The sequence below is a fragment of the Macrosteles quadrilineatus genome, unplaced genomic scaffold (assembly GCF_028750875.1).
Source record: "Macrosteles quadrilineatus isolate MER2022 unplaced genomic scaffold, UCM_ALF_1.0 Scaffold_5__1_contigs__length_97177068, whole genome shotgun sequence".
In the NCBI taxonomy this organism is placed as follows: domain Eukaryota; kingdom Metazoa; phylum Arthropoda; class Insecta; order Hemiptera; family Cicadellidae; genus Macrosteles; species Macrosteles quadrilineatus.
In genome coordinates, this window is record NW_026542598.1 from 14,003,711 (window position 1) to 14,021,590 (window position 17,880).

A 17,880-nucleotide genomic window follows, 5' to 3' on the forward strand; every position below is an offset into this window, starting at 1 on the left:
ACTTTCGCGAATATTTAGGCCTACGACCCCGATGATTAAAATGTGATGTTAGTAATCGTAATAGAAATTTACTGCAATAATACCTTAAACAAGATAATTATTTGTGGAAATAAGAAAAAAAAATGCATTTAAGTCTAATACATGTAAGTTATGCTATGTCGGTAAGAAGTTGTTAGTCAGAAGTTTGTTTACTGAAATGAATAATCGAATAAATAGTTCATTAGTCGGTAAATTTATGTTTCTGTATCAGTATCGACACCTTTTATGGCAATGACGACAGTATGACATATTCTCAAGTTACAGATTTGCCCCTCTGTAGAACAACGCAACCCACGTTTTCCTAGGACAATAACAACAATCAAAACATTAAATTGCAGTGTTGCTGGATCTGATTCGCTGTACGATATCGACCTTGCAATCACGAGAACAAAAGGAGGAAACGGGATGCGCCATTTTGCTATTTTGCCAGTTTTGCACACGTCTACGAGGCCTTGGATTGGCAAAAAGGCACAATGCGATTAGGCGCGGTTGGGCCACTGTATACATTGAAGGCACACTTCTTGTGTGAATGGGTGACTCGAGCATGTCACATGACGGTGTCACTAGAGAAAATAGCAACGGGTATAATATTTGAGACTCGGGCACACAAGTTGGGAGAATGTTTGTAGGATACTATGTTGTCGGTTACGTTCAGTTGAATATGCACAAAATGTATGGAATATAACAAAATAAGTCAGCCTTTCTAGTATTAGAATTGGAATTAATAGTACCTCAGAGTAAAAAAATACATACATTTTAAGTATTTACTCTGAGATACATTTCGCAACAAATGAAATTCAGGTTTTGCAGTTCTTGGAGATCTTGTGTCAATCTAAAAAACTGGTACACGAGTTACAAGAACTTGAAAAGATCGAGAGTTTGCTAAACACCTCCGCATTAAGTGTGTCTGCAATTTGGTACCACTATTTAAAATGAACACCAATAAACAATTCATTTAAATGTAACGCTATCCGCTAGTAGTAAAAAGTAGCGATGATGTTTGCTATGTGATTGCAACAATACACTATAAATCTGTTTTTAAACCTGTATAGTTATGTGTTTGTAACTAATTTATGAAAATGCCCGGCCTGAAAAATCCTCATTCTTTAAATTAGGTTCCAAAAACAGTTGATTGCATAGTACAGATTGTGATAAAGACCCTAGAAATTAAAACGATAATAATACTAATTGAAATTTGTACTGTTTAAGTTCAACCAGAAACTAGATTCACAAGCGCCTTCAAATCTTAGATGTCAAAAACATACTTGGTTGTAGCAATATTGCTTGTAGAAACGCCGTTGTAATTTTCTTATTGAATTTGTATCAGACCTATTAACAACGTTCTTCTGTTTAGGGATATTGAAAATTACATTAACCTATTTACGATTTAGTTGTAATAATTTGTTGGGAGCTCAATGGTTATGTGCTTTATTATATCAGGGTTTCAAATTAGTTAAATATACCTCTAAGACAAACTAAAACCTAAAAATTATTATTACATTATTTTTTTTCTTTTTTGGACTCGTTATTATAACCCTTGTAAACAAGTGTCAACCATATCAGTAAATTCTAAATCACTAAAAATTAAGTAAGACACCCATAACCATGATTGTATAACAAAAACAATATTGAAGAAAGGTATGACCTACTGAACATTGGGTTTTTGTAATCAACCTTTACACCTACTAAAATTATCAATATTCCCAGAACTATAGCTTATTTCAAAACTCAAAACTCAAAGAGAGCCATCCAATCAACCTAAAACTCTTTCCTTCAATTGTAATATGTCATTTAATTGCTAGACAAAGATGAACACAAAGAAGAGAAGCATCCCTGGAATTAGAATTATATTCCTTATCGATCAAGGGGTTTTACTATTAATTCTATTTGTCCAAGGTTTTACGCAATAGGGTTTACATAAATGAAATTGAAACAAGCTCCGGAATATTTCCAAGCGACAGAGTGTGGGTTCTACTTTCACTGAGAATAACTAGTACATTCCAGTTCTGCTGTTCGACAACACAACATCACCGTTCGTCAGGGTGTTGACCTGACTGCTCTATAAACAAACAAACAACTGGAATGTCTACATTTGTGTGGCAAAAAGTAAGTGATACGAATACACAGTTTCATGCAAGGATTACAAAATGTACGTGAGTTTTATCCCAGGAATACAACGCTAGAAAATCATTTCAAGGAATTGGTCAAAATTTAATGAATTCAACCACGGCTTTGTAGAAGATTTGCTGTAAGGCGAAAAGGAGAACGAAGCTTTTGCTATATTAGTGTTACATCAATGACGTATACATTAAAAAAGTACAAAATGAAAGTGATCATCCGTTTTGAACACTACATTGTTAATGAAGTAAAACAAGACCACGCAAAAATTTCAGAAGGAATCCAACAAGTAATGTAAGCTCCATTGAATCTAGATATTCAGGTTCTTGTCTTAGTGACCTTGCATGTCCCAAAATAATCAGTTAGACCAAGATTGGTTTACAACTATGTGTATATTACTTGTACTTATATTGTTTGAGATTTCAAAGGGGACATCTACAAGAGGAACTAAAAGTGCAACGTACATGAGAGGGTATTACGGCTAGAAAGTACCCTACCCTTTCTGAAACAGATTGTAGAAGCCCTCAAGGGCAGAAGACACTTTGTTGCGCCACATCCACCATTCTCCGGACTATATAACCGACCCGTTCTGCAACAAGACATATCGCCTTGCACAATTGTTGCAGAGATGGTCATGAACAGTAGTAATTGGCTGCAACAGAGTTATAGATCTGCAACCTGTTGACTCCTTCGCCCGTCGCCCGTTGCAGCCTCTGGTCTCAGAACTGACCTTGATCAAACCGGATGGTTCTGGTTCGATCCGGATTCTGTCTCTGGTTTGGTCACGTGGTACCAAAACAGGATCACGTGCTCAACGCGCAGTAAATAAACCTTTGGGTCGTTCACTCGAGTTAATTAGATCAGAGTAACGGGGGCATAAAGGTATAGTGGGGAAGTTGTTGGTAATCCAGAAGAATCTTATGGGTAAAATTGAGGTTGACAGTCAATAAGAGTTTTTTGAAAATCATCATCAATATCTTCAGAACGGCTTTAGGTAACACGACTATAAATCAAAGGGAAGGACGTTCACTGCAAGTGTTTTAAAGTTTCAAATGGTGTAACAGTTTTGAGCTCCGAGGAGTTGTTCTATGCAAATTCCAAAGAAATTTACTGTCTAAATCTCTAGTTAGATGTAAATAACTGCGTCGCGAATGCGAGTTTACGTTTTTATTAGGGGTTTGGAAAATTACCACACATGTTATCTTTCCAAATCTTCCATCACAATGTAAACAATGAATTGATTGGGTGTTAAACGTTTGGGTGGATACTGAACAAATTTAAGATCTCAATTTTTTCAGTAATGAGCAACATATTAAAAAAAACTATGGAAAGTAGTATATTACATTTTGAGTTTTCTTTTAAGATAGTGCACATAGGGCACGATTTCAGTTTAACCAAAAATCCCAACCTGTAACAGTTGCCTTTAGAACAAATAACGACTTATCTAAAGTGCTAAAGCCTCTAGATGAAAAAATCCCGGACATAGAAAAACAAGGAGTTTATAAGCTAAGATGTGGCAGTTGTGATTCCTTCTATATAGGCCAAACAGGGCGTAAATTCAAGTTAAGGTACAAGGAGCACATAAAAGCTATTGGTTCCAAGCCCAGCCTTCAAAGATCCAACTTCGCAGCACACATCAGGGATTCAATGCATGATTATAAGCCAGTTGAAGATTGTTTAGAGGTTCTGCACACATGCAACAAATCATATAGGCTTGACAGGTTAGAGGAAGTGGAAATATATCGCGCTCACAAATATGACAACCAAAACCTCATCAATGTCCAATCCAATTTTACAGCTAATGTAATATATGAAAAAATAGTCAGAACGGACGAAGACACAAAAAAATGATCATGAAGGCATTGATGCTCCAGCAACTAGAAAAAATCGAAACTGCCTGTCGTCTGTTGTCTGTCAGTTGAGCACATGTCAAAAGTGAGGTTATGTCGCGACATACAAGTAGGGTAGGCCTACCAAAGTTTATGTTTTCATCTTTTATGTGTAAAATGTGTTGTAAAAAGTTGACAAGAACCAGAATTTTCGCATATTTATAATGAATTGACCTTAGAAGAATGTGCTGAAGATGGCTTTATGAAGCCGAAACAGCTGTACACTGAGTACAAAAACTGGATTGCTTCAAGACGGTAAGTCTTATATATTATATTAAAAATCCCAATGTTTCGGGATTGTATGTCTTGAGGGACAACATGCCCTAAAAACCCAAAAACCCATCTAAATGAAAATAATAAATACAGATTTAAATAAAACTGAAACGTTTCTGCCACTGAATAAGAATATCATACGCATCAGTTTGTATTTTTATGCAGTCTAACATTTCTTTAACGTCAATACAAACTTTATAACGTGAAGAATCGTCTATTTTCTCAATGAGTTATTCTCTTCATTCAAGAACCCATAAAAACACTGCAATTAATGTTCTCAACCTTAACACAACTGAAGACAATCCCGTGAGTCAGATCGTGTGACTGGCTTATCGTGTGTCTGAGAGGTTCCTTGGACGTCAGTCGTTTCCAGGAAACTGCTGGACAGTTCCAGGATAATTGTTGATGTACAATTGCTGTGACCTTGGCACGACAAGCTCTTATCAGCGACCTTGGAGACTCGCTATCAATTATTGTTGTATTTAGTGTTCTGGACATGTGGACCGGGTAATGTCTCCTAGACACGCACTGCAAAGGTCCAGGTCTGTTTTGTACTCTCTGTATCCAAAGTCAATTATAGCCGAAGATATAGCCACCTCTGAGGGAAAACCCTCAGTATTGTTGTAGCGATTAAAAACAAGATCAGCACAAAACTGTATAGCAAATCAAATGAATGTTAACCTTAATCATATCAAATTATTACAAATAAGTCTCCTTGATTTATAAACGATTTTACATTGAAGGCCTATTTAAATTGTAAAAAGCTATAGATATCATTTTAGAATATTAACATACAAGTATTGTAAGTTTCACACTGTTCCCATAATAATCTACCGAAACAATGATTTTCATAAGCTTAACTTTTAAAAATCGTGAAGAGCCCTAGATTGGCACAGCAACGGTACGAATTATCTACTTGTTTCGTATAATCAAAGACACAAATTTAGAATAACTAGCCTTTCAATAAGTAGATTAAAATATTCTATTTAACTTCTGCACTACAAAAACTTGGAAATTTTAAAGTCGGCTAGTAAAAATCCGTCAAACGGTTGATTCCGAATCTTTGGACAAAAGCCCCTTCACTTTTTAATGAAAAATATGTTCTTGGGAAATGCACCTAGACGTATTAAGGATCTTGCAAACGTAGTAGGTTGTATCCATAGCGTTTTTTGAATATAATACAATAACACAAAACCAACTTTGAAAGATTCAATTTTGCAAATTGTTATTGTTTTGGCTGTTATTTTCAATGTATCGAGCAGATGAAACAGGGAAACACCCAATTATAAATTTTGTTTCACCGAATTTTGAAATTGTCTTTCCCAAGCAAATACTAAATGCATTCTCCCTTTCTTAGTTAGAAAATCTCCAAAAAGATAACGATCTTTACACAAACATTCCAACAATCATGATAAAAGTGCCCTCCCTAGTTGTTTGCTAAGTACAAAGACCTTATGTTGAACACGAACATTCGCGCCGAACAAAATATTACTCTATGGAACAGAGAACATTATTCTCTATGCATGACTGTCAGCTGCTCGAGGTAAGTGGTCCTTGTACCGACCTTCCTTAATCGAATATCTGTGGCACATTTGGCAGCCTATACTTCGCACGTCGCTGTCATTCAACACCACATTTCGCGAGTCACCTCCTACTGGGAATGATTTTATCAAATAGTTATTATAGTTAATTAATATAACTGGGACCCGTCAGGTTTTGCGCAAAGCGTCGCAATTGAGGTCGTTGAAATAATATGACAAATCTGTGATTGCGAGAGTTAAAATAACGTCATCAGTTTACAGGAACGATTGTAATCTCAACTGTTGTAAATGTTAGCAACGAAATTTGTAATACAACAAAATTTATTATTTGCCATCAGTATAAGGGATAACATTTATTAATGAGTATCTTTGTGTTGGTTTATATTCAATCAAAAAATTCCATTCCATCAGGTAGTTGAAAATATATAGTTTGTAACAATAGGAATTTTAGTTTAAGTAATCACCGGATTTTTATGGTACTTGCGTACCGACCAAACCGATAAATCTACTTCCAATAAGGCCCCGGGTACGATACGAGCGGCGAGCGGCATGAGCGTCGCCGTTCTGGCATCGGGTCTCATTTAGTTGCGTGTAAATTTGTTGAGGGTGGCCACGATACGTCTGAGCGGCGAGCGGCGGTTCGCTCATGGTTCCTAGTCAAAACCGATTTTCGCGAAAACGCCGCTCGCCGCTCAGGTGAGTCATGCTTCAGTTCGGCCTAAAATGACAGGGAAACAGTAGCAAACATGCGATACGGGTCGATACGTGAGGTGCAGTCCAGGTAATGTTTGTGGAATGACCAGCAAGGAAGTTTTAAAACACTTCAGTCACCAGACAGTATGGGACAAAGTTAGAGTTAAGGGTTTTCTAAAAACTAAGTTTTTCTTTAAAGTCAAACAATTGTCAGGTAGTAACAATAGTTGCAATACGTCTTGCAGGGTTTAAGGGTCTTTATGATAAAACTTTTCCTCAAAAACATTTTAATAACACACAAAAAAGACAGATGTCAACTATTGTTTGGTTTAGGTCGCAATTTCGGTAATTTAGCCCCTCTTTAAGATCACCTAGTTGAATTGGTTTGTTTAGGTTTTTAACAGAAACAGTATAAAATCCCAGAAGCATCGGTCCACCCGAGTTATCATCGTTGTTCTGTATTCTGACAAAAATACCATGACCTAATTCTAAAGAATACCACGAAAACAAACTCTGTGTGCTCCTATGTTCATGTTTATATCCTTTACATATCTGTTTCCAGTTTCATTATTTAGGCGAATAAAAGAAAGTTTTTAGGTGATGTTTCATTGATTGAACCCCCAGATGATCCCAAAGACACGACGAGATAAAAAAAACATAAATTGGCATACTTTTGTCAAATTATTAGATATTATAAGTCAAGAGAGATCCATCATTTTCCTGTTTTTTTTGTAAGGTTGAAGAATCAAAAGTTTAAGCCTTCTTGATTGAAGTTTCACAGGTTCCCTAGTGCCCACCAATGTCATGGCAAAGTTAGCGTACTCGTAATCAAATTTTGACACTTTGAATAGGAAGAACACAAATCCACCCTCCTATAATAGGCCTACTGGTCAATATTCATACAATAATGAAAACATATGTGATATTTCCAATCTCCAAAATACACACAACCTCAGCCTCACTGGTGGCCACTCCCTGAGGTAGCGGCGCATGTGGTATAATGAAGCAGCAGTCGGGCCACTCCCGCCCCATGGTCGTAATAACAGGTTGCAGATCACTCCGGATTAATTATGGGCTGGGTTCTGCGAACTCCGCGACCCGCAGCACGCAGCACGCGAGGGTCGTAATCAGCTGATCGCTGATGTCCAGTGCAACAACCTGCGGCCATCACCCGCCGGTGACATTGGGTGACAACCAACAATTACACAGGTGGCGGAGGTATACAAATATTGCAATGTTTTTACGTTGAAGATTACAATATAACCATTGAGTATGTACACATACTAGAGTAGCCACTCAATGGAGGTTATCGTTACCTGAGCAGTTACAGAGTAGCGTCAGAGGTCCGAACTACTCCACCTTGGGCTTGCCGGTAACGCAGTTTGGTTGTTTTTGTTATTATTGCTTATATTGTAGGTTGTAAAATGTCATTTTTGTTGATGAAATTCGTTTGTTTGTTTCTAGCTTTGTTGTTTTATAATAATTTTTTTTATACTAAATGATAAAAAGGTCCTCTGAGGCGCACTGCCCTACCGACAGACTACCGCGACCCAAGCATCAGCGACCCGAACTACGTCGCCAAAATCGGTAACAACTAATAGCATAATGTGACAACTCTTATAGTGTATACTCAATGATATAACATAGTTCAAAAATTAAGCCGGAAAGTAAAATACTGATATACAGGGTGTCCCTGAACTCTCTGCCGACCTTTAGAGGTATGATTCCTGAATCAAAAAAGACCAACTTAAATATCACGTTAACAATTTTTAAAACTCAAAAACTACTTATACAGCCGCCATTTTGTTTTCACTAAACTATTTTTTAATTTAATTGCAGCTTTTTGTAGAGTATTGACATTTGGTGCAAAGATTAATAACGCCAAAACTTAAAGTTTCATATGTTCTGAATCAAATGTTGACATTTCTTATTGTTATTAACGCTTAGTTGTAGTATATTGTAAAATTTATAGTAAAAGTTGGGTAAAAATTAAAATACATGAGATTACCTTTTTTTACTAGAGAACGCTCAGTGTCAGTTATTGCTTTTTAGTACCAATTCGTATTGGTATATACTGCTATGTTAGAATGGTCAATAGGTATGAAAATGGTTCTAACTATTCGAATATAAATATGACACGCTGTCTCTCTGCCTTCTGGAATAACCTTCAGAGAACACTCAATATATTCTGCTCTCATCAGTTCCGGAACTTAACGAGCGTGAGTTGGCCACAAGTAAGTAGCAGATATAAGGTACTTAGTCTGACAATATGTTCGTTAGGCATAACCTTACACGCGACACTCTGGGGTACCGTTCTCTTAGTTAGGACTTTTCACTCTGGAGTATCTTACAAATCCAATACCTGAATCTAGTATATAATTTTAGCAAAGTCCGTTTGTTATATTTTGTTAGGCTGTGGGACCTGAGGTCAAGGTTAAAATATAATCAATCAGTTATGGTACAATAGCACTGTTATTAATGGCTAGAGAGAGAATAAATTAGATAAACAAAACTTCACACACAACTGTTTAGTTGTAAAAACACACAAACAAGTCCAAACAAAAAAGCCAGAATATCTTCAATGCAATTTTTAAAACTGCAAAAACCAAACAACTTCATACACACGTTAGACACACAAAAAAATAAAAAAATAAAATTGAACGCTTTTTCCTTCACCTGAATACATGTTTTGTATCTTCATGTTGTGGGGACTTTGACAACAACATATTTTGTAGTTTTATGTGCTTTTAAAATGTGGTATAGGTATTTTACATTCAATTTATTGATATTTCCTTGAAGAGTCCAAGAGATAGTAGGCCAAATGCCTCAAACATAGTGTAGGGTATATAATGTGCTGTATGGAGTTTTAATTATAAAATAGTTACTGTCAGTCAGGAAAAGTATCAACGTTAAAGCAGAATCAACGAACCCTAAGTTGGGCAATATCAGAAGAGTTTGAGGACGTGTAGTATGTAGGTAGAAAAGCTGAGCTCAGATATTTACAGCCAAACCTCTTGGAAAAGAGCGTTTATGAATTTTAATCTTTTTTGGATTAAATTAGTTTTTTGAGTAACACCAACACACTGGACAGCAAAGACCAGTTTCAGAATAAAAATTAATAGAGGAGTTTAATTGAGCTATTGACAGCGTGTGCTGTTGTCAATTACCGTCGAATACACAACTTTTAAACCAAAAACTACCACATTTCAAGTCACACCAACTGCTGTATCTCATTTATCAGATAAGGAAGAAAATCTAAATCTAGTTAGATATATTTGTTAGGTATATATTTTTTCAACTAAGTAATATTTGAGTAAACATTTGCCACAGCTGTATCATAAGCAACACAGTAAGGGAGTATGTTTTATCTATGGCAGAATGTAGATAGGATGTCTAATTCAGTATACAGGAGTAAAAGCTATATTGATCGAGAACTCGATATAAGGAATTTGTTGATAGGAAAGATGGGTCCAGTCTAGGATTATCAAAACTTAGTGACTTTGCTAAAGATCGAACCTGATGGTGACTTGACTGAGGTTAACTGAAAGAGGTTTAAAGAGGTCAACTGTATGAAAGGACCATACGGTCCTTAGTTCTCCTCAATATTTATTGAGGAGAACTTAGGACCGGATGGAACTAAGGATTTTCATTTAACCTTGGTTTATAGATGATGACCTACTTTCCACCTATCTAAGTTTACTAATAGAGTATAATTTGAATGAATGTGCTGATTTTATAAAACATAAAGCTCTTTTCCAAGTGGTTGGAAGGGATCCGCCACCGCACGGCACTAGCGGGGTTACCCTACAGGAGGGTTGGCGAGTACTGACGTGTCGTCCGTCGTGTTGACAGTAACAGGAGTGTTGGGGTCCTGACTGAGGTAATCCTGGTACCTGCAAGCACGGCTATAGGGTGAGAGGAGGCAGAGAGTCGTCCAGGGACAGAGACATGGGGGAGGCGGTGGAAGTGGGGCAACCAGAGAAGAGGTTGTATCCAGGAAGGAAAATAAAGAATTCCAATTCATGTAAAGCAGAAACATTACTGGTCTACTGTGGTAAAGTATAGGAGGTGTTTCATATACCTACACTAGAATATAGTAATGCCACTAGAAATGAAAATACGTATATTACAAAAGCGCTTGAAACTGGGTCACAATAGAGCAAGAGACAGTAAACATGGGTTATCTAACACAGGTGTCTAACAGTAGCACGGAGATGAAAATACAAAAGTTGAACTGATACGGTTTGAAAATCAAAATGCTTTAGGGTGTGATCCATATCTCATCTGAAAAAGGATGTCAATTGTAAAACAAAAACCAAATCCTGCTTCTCTAATACTTGACATGCTCTGTAATATTACCAAATTACAATAGTTTAACGTTTCTTTGAAGTTATATGCCGGGTATTTTTCAATAAAAGGGTGTCCAACGGTAGGAACTCTGAGGGATAGAATTCGACACAACATTAAGTAATTAAATTCATAGTATTTTAATTTCAATTTACGTTCGTTTTACTTCTCTATGCTTCTCTACTGCTAAATAGATGCAACAAACACTTCCCTCATAAATTTCACAAAGCAACAGCCATGACTTAAACATGTTAACACCTCTTTCTCGACTACGTTATCACTGAAATACATTGCGTGGTCGTGCCAAATTGACCTTGGACACCCTGTAAATGTAGTGTAGTAGACGAGGAACGTGCAGACTAGGGCCATGACACCAGCGTTACCAACCGCGGGGAATAACATAGAAAAGAATCACGACTTGCAATTTATACTAAAACACCCCACAGAGCAATGATTGCACCTTTCACTCAACACCTCTCCTAGAACCCGCAACAATCTTGCTTTGATTTGAGTACAAATGTATTTTCAGAAAGCTTGGACGAATTAAATATTAGGAAAAACACTTTTAGTTTAACGCACCGCTAAACATGTTCAGGAAGTGGTATACTGGACTTGATACAACTGTTTCACTAACCAGTGTCATGTACATTAAAATGTCCCTCATAAAGGAGGCATCTTTAGATACATTATATCACATAACTGTTATTTGTGTTATGTTAGTTATGTTATTTGTCCCTACAAATAAGTAAAAATGAACAAGGAAAAAGAAAAACACGTTTCCTTGTCTTTAGGAACCTTGTTGAATAGAAGAAAACCCATCGAGATAGAATTGACTAGGTCACGGCCAGCGAGTGTTATCTTTAATGATGGACGAGAAGAAGTAATTGAAACATGACGGATGATGAGCAGAATTATTGTTGTGTCTGCAACTTAATCTCAAGGAATACCCTAATATTACGACAAGGAAAGGAAAGAGGAAAAGACAATTGAGTGACAAGAGTATAACAACAAACTCCAATATAATTCATTTTGCTACTTTTACATCTTCTAGGGTGTCTTGAAAATAATGTAGGTTGGTAAAACTCACAGAGAGGCATAGAATAGGTAACTAAAATAACTTCTTGTACGTGAGACTGAGCCGATTTTATTAGGTACATCGTTACCTATGTAAATAGACAGGAATACACCGCGTAGTCTTTTATACTCTACCACATAGTCTTTTCTGATCAACTTAGTCATTGCATTTCATAGTATTAACTTTCTACGAGACGAATTTCTGGAAACAATACATCATCAATATTCTCTTCCTTCAATCTAAGACTTCTACCAAAATAAAGATAGATCGTTATTGGAAGAGTGCACTTTTGTGGGTAAATTCAACCACCAGCTAACTTTACCCCAGACATACCTGGAGAGCGGGTCGACAAAGAGGGCGACCATGGCGCTGGCGACGAAGATGCACGCCAGGTAGATGGAGCTGATGGTGAAGATCTCGGAGTCTGGAGGTCTCTGAATGTTAGCGTTGCCTCCGAGATTGGTGCAGAAGTTTGCGCCGCAATGCCTGAGGGAGGCCTCGGTGTGGATGGTGGCGTTGCCATGTGAAGCTCCTCCGTGGGCGCCGGATGAAAAAACTGAAGAAGAAACATAAATTAAACTACAGTACTTCAAGTTTGAAAACTGTAGCATTTGGAAGGATGTGAGTGTTCTTCCTAGAGAATTCAGTTTTCGTTTTGTGAGAAAAGGAGCAAAAAATAATTACTCTTTTTTCATACTTCATGTTATTATAATTTGCACGTTAAATATTCAGTGTTAGCAACAAGGTTATCTATTAAATTGTGTAAGGTGTTAAAGACCAGGTAACTATGTTTCTGAATGAACCAAAGTCCAAATATCACGTTATTTGAGTCGGACAAACCGAGAGAAAGGTGGATTTCCTTTTCAGTACATTATGTAACTGCAACCAACTAGTGTGTTTTGTTTGAAAGTTAGTTGTGAGTAAAACCGTTGACTTTAGATACCAAAGTAGAGATCCCTTTTTTGTGGACCAGCTGACTGAAATCAAGCTATTTCCCTGAGATAACATGGTTGAATGAGAGATTTTAAGCTAGTGTGCAATGTGCTACTGTTACTGTTCTATTACCTCTTTTAGGTCTATATCCATGATACTTTAGTTTTCAGGGACGTAAAATATGTGATAGTTAACAAGAATGTAACGTTTGGGTTGTGCTCTCTCAGATTAGTTTACGGAAATGTTTTGAAGCAGCTTACTCCAATGGTGGCCTAACTGAACTTTGTTCTTTTGCATTATAAACTTGCATTATAATGAAGCAGTTGAACAAATCTCTTGAACTATTAACTTGTAAAAACTGGGAAAATATTCACCGTGTAACTCATTAGTGCTACTACTTTAGAACAAGTCAGTATGTATATTTCTCACATTGGACGATTGGGCTTTGAGTGTTATGGTTTTTGATTTGTCAATATTATGCAACTGTTTAGTGGGCGCTACAGGCTACTGCACTGACATTATCAGCAGTTGTCCCCGCAGTGTATGGGATGGCTTGACACCTCAGGGTCTCGTTACGAAACTTACGTTTTCATACTTTAAATCAAACTTTAGTTATGCAATATACTGTCATGTCTTTGATAACATTGCATTTGTAACGCATACGCAAATGGTTCTTATCGTATGCTTGCGCAGGTTGGAAGATAAGTGATTTAGATGTGTTAAAAATAACTTCAATTTTGAACTACGGGCGAAAATATCACCCGTATAAGACTGCGCTTACTTATCTAGTTAGGGTTTATAATAAACTAATGAAATAATATTACTATTAATGGTGGGGTAACATAACATAGATATGTTCTTCAATGAGAGTAGTTGAAATTTTTCTAAACCAAAACCTTAATTCTTACAAAGTTTTTTGTTGTAATGCACAGAGATAGATAGTATAGGTCGCATTCACTCGTACACAATTGTACCTTGTTTCAAGTCTACAAAAACCTGATTATAAAGTTAATTGATGTTCACCGTAGTTACGCTATGTTTGGTTTGGCAAATCAACTTTTAGAGTATAAAGAATTGCAAACATGATGGCAAAGAGGATGTAAGGAAGAATGCTATGCAGTAAAAAATGAGAGATCTTTAGAATATCGTACAGGTGAGATACATGAACAGAGGCGCAACGAAAGAGAAATTTAATACGAACCAGAATAAAAAGCAAAGGGAAAGGAGTAGAAATAAATGTAGGAAGTTACGAGGAAGATACAAAGCTATAAGCTAGAAGCTAGGTAACGGTAGCGGTGTCACTAGATCTGGTGTCAAGGTTACCTATAAACAACCACACGCACACACACGCGTGCACTATCACCGTTCCGCTCTAACGCCACTCAGGTGATGAGAATTGTAGGAGCAAGGTCGAGTTTTGCTTCACACTTTGCAATTGTCACGATCACATTGTGACTTTGTGCGACTATTTGGCGGCATTGAAATGTTTGTAGAGATTTCTGTGGATAATGTGTAAACGTGATGTAAATGAAATAGGGGAAATCTGTGAGGTCGCTGCTTACGAGTAGGTACCAATTTCTTTGGAGTATTAGAATTAACGTAGATAACGCTAGTTTTGTTGGTCAATAAGGGACTTTTAATCATTTTCATAAACAAATTTGCATGAATAAAACATCCACAGATAATATTTACTAGTATTATAGGAGTAGTAGGATTGTTTTAAAGTCCCATTTTACAACGCTTAGGGGTGACTCAATATTCTTATATAACAACCTTATTTGATTTTTATCATGAAACATGACTATTGTAATTTATCGTATCTAGAACAAAAAAGTGTTTTGAAAAAAAAAACTACAACCGTAAAATAATTACTACTTATTGGAACACTATGGTGATACAGAGAAACTGTACAGTTAGTTGTAAATCAAGTCTCAAACGTTTGACTATTGATCATGAATAAGCTTGTAAAATAAGGGGCAATTAGTATTTTGTCAAGTTTTAGCAGTGCAAGCGTCGCTGCTTTGTTCTATTTAACTGTTACTAGTGATAAGTCACGTCCTCTATCACCACATCAAGGTCGAACGTTTAATATCACAAGGCAGCACATTATATCAGGTATCAAATTTGTTGGAATACTATGTGTAAGCTAAAAATAAGTTTATTTAATATTTTATTATTAGTCTTGTAGGCCCTATATGAGTATATTAGTCTGTTGGGCCTATTGGTGTTTAGTGGAACAGCCAAAATGTGTTTCATATTTAAGACAAACATTACAGATGTTGTACATAGGAGATGTTCGCTGCAACTATAATGGTTCAAAAGTTTGTAAAATAAAGAGGTTAACATAATGGAGGTTAACTAAAAGAAGTTAATTTGTATACACGACTTTGTTGTCACTGTCCAAAATTTGTATGATTTGTTTTTGGTTTCGCAAAATGATTTGATTTTTCCTCCAAAAGAATAAGCTTAAAGAGTCTTAGAATATTGCTTCGACGATTTGTCTGAATTGTGTGAAACTTACCGAGAGAGGAGATGAGGTTGCCCCAGAGCTCAGCGGTTTGCCAAGCGAGGAAGAAGAATCCGAAGAATCTGACGACGATGCCGTCCACGGTCTGGTCGGTGAGTTTAGCGTAGACACCGGCTACTTGGGTGAGGTAGGTGGCTTTAGCCGCCCACATGGGTGCAGCACCCAGACCCAGCAGGACACCCGCGGGTACGAGGGTGTAGAACCTAGGGTAGAACTGAGAGGCGATGTAGGGAGCGTAACACAACAGGGAAAGACAAAGCGTCCACTTGACTGTGAGTCTCTTGATGAGGAATGTAGGCACAAAGATGCACGAGACTACGAGAGCCGCGTAGATCGCCGACAGAGAGACTGTCCCTAGACCCTCCTTGGCGTTGATGCTGCTCTGGAGGTTCGCCGTGCCTTGGAACGCCGTGAACTGTACCATAAATGATAAACTGACAGCAGCCACGTTCTTCAGGATCCTCCACTTCTCCGCCCTGGACAGTTTGACCTTGCCCTTGGGTAGGTCGTCTGTGGGCATCGCTTGTGGCGGAGGCTTGCTGAAGTTCTGTCCAGCGTCGCCGTCGTCTTTGAACGCCTCGTTGGCGTATCCTCCGCCCACTGAGATGACGGCGACATCGTTGTCGTCCATACCAGTAGTGGCGAACTACCGGTTTAAAGTCACTTGGGGCACGTTTTCCCATAAGAAATAACATGGGATCATTTTTTGGCCACTAAAACCAAAAATCCTGATCTTTGTTTAAATATCCCTATATAATTGTCAAACCTTATTTCTTACTTATTCCCCATAAATATATTTGATATTAAGCTAAAAAAGCTATTTCTTACATTTATTGACCCTTACAAGTGTAAATGTAGAGTAGTGGCGAACCCACAATATGACCTCACTTCCGGCATTTTTTGGCCCAGAACTTTTAAAATTTTCGGCGAAAAAAATGTCCGAAGCCCCAGGAGCTTTTTTTGGCCACTTTTCTTAAGGACCCAGCTCTCGACCTATACACCCATATATAAATTTTTTACTTTTTTAATACTGAAAAACACGTCTGGAAATGGTGAGCTTTTTTTTGACCACTTTTTTAAAAATCCAGCTCTCGACCAATACAAGCCTATATAAATGATCAATACCATTGTACAACTCTATTACTATTTCAAATCCACATCCATTCACATGTATATTCTCAAAATCGATCGAGGTTTGTACGCGAACTCGTGCGCGCTCCGGCTCATGATGTATGCGTGCTCCCGACCTATGGTTAGGCTTCTCGCTCCCGACTCATGGTCGGTTTTCTCGAATCTAGTGGTAGCTCTTGATTAAGCCTTGGGTGGGTGACCTCCTGTTGAAGTAATTTCTAGTTAAATTGTTTAAATTTTTTTTAATTTCTAGCTGAAAATTTTGAAAATTTCACAATTTCTGGTTAAAAAATTTTGAAATTTTGAAAAGTCTATAAATAGAAGTGACATTCGGGTGATATTTCATTCTGGACCATGAGGCCCACCTGTCAACACTGCTCCGTGTCGCTCTCCACCAAAAGTAACCTGTTTCGCCACTACAAGGTAATTCATCAAATGAAGGTGAAACTGTGCAAGGTTTGCAATTTAATCTGTGATAATAATGTGGCTCTAAAGTCGCATGTATTACAAAGACACAAGAGTTGTAATTTTTGTAAAAGAAATGTTGTTGGACATTTTAAAAGACATGCCAATTCTTGCATGAAATGTCCATACACAATGATAAAATTTGTTGGTGAATCGATTAGAGCTGACCTTGAAAGTACTCTGAAGTCTTGTCCTCTGCCAATAAAATGGACTTTAGTTAGGAGAATCAAATTTATAAAATATTCAATGGATCAAAATGGAAAATTAGTTAATGAAAAAGAATGTATTGCAGATTTTAGAAGCCTTACTACCTTAACTATTGAGAAGAGAGATTTAAAGTCTCAAATTGAAAATGCACTTTTAAAGATTGATGCTTCTATACACAAATACCAAGCCCAAGGTAGTGGATGGATATATGACTATACTAAGTATTGGCAGTTGCATGTTTACAAGTACAAGCCCTTAACTCCAAAGTCATATATTCCCACACCAAAAACTATTCAATCAAAACATGCAGTTTTAAATATAAAAAATGCTGATAATAAATGCTTCCTTTGGTCAATTTTAGCAGCTTTACATCCAAGGAATTGTATCAATGAAAATGCTGAAAGGGTCTCTAATTATCTACAACATGAAAGTCAGTTAAATATGACAAACATAAAGTATCCCGTAAAAATATCTGATATAGATCAATTTGAAAGACAAAATAATATAAGTGTTAATGTATTTGGGGTTGAAGACCAGAAATTCATATATCCATTAAGAACAACCAAACTAAATAGTGATACTCATGTAGATCTATTGTTATTACAAGAAGGTCGTAAATCACATTACTGTTTAATTCGTGAT

The 17,880-nt window shown here is 37.0% G+C and overlaps 1 protein-coding gene across 8 annotated transcripts in view; it reads right to left on the reverse strand.

The window, feature by feature from the left end:
• Positions 1 to 17,880, reverse strand: part of LOC128994477 (UNC93-like protein) — a 166,273-nt gene that overhangs the window by 17,261 nt on the left and 131,132 nt on the right. For all 8 annotated transcript variants that reach the window (XM_054419059.1, XM_054419056.1, XM_054419053.1 and 5 more), the window contains 2 exons: positions 15,430 to 16,063; positions 12,309 to 12,531 (listed from right to left, as the gene is read on the reverse strand). In XM_054419059.1, the coding sequence (XP_054275034.1) occupies positions 12,309 to 12,531; positions 15,430 to 16,063 (857 nt within the window). The remainder of the gene's footprint in view (positions 1 to 12,308; positions 12,532 to 15,429; positions 16,064 to 17,880) is intronic.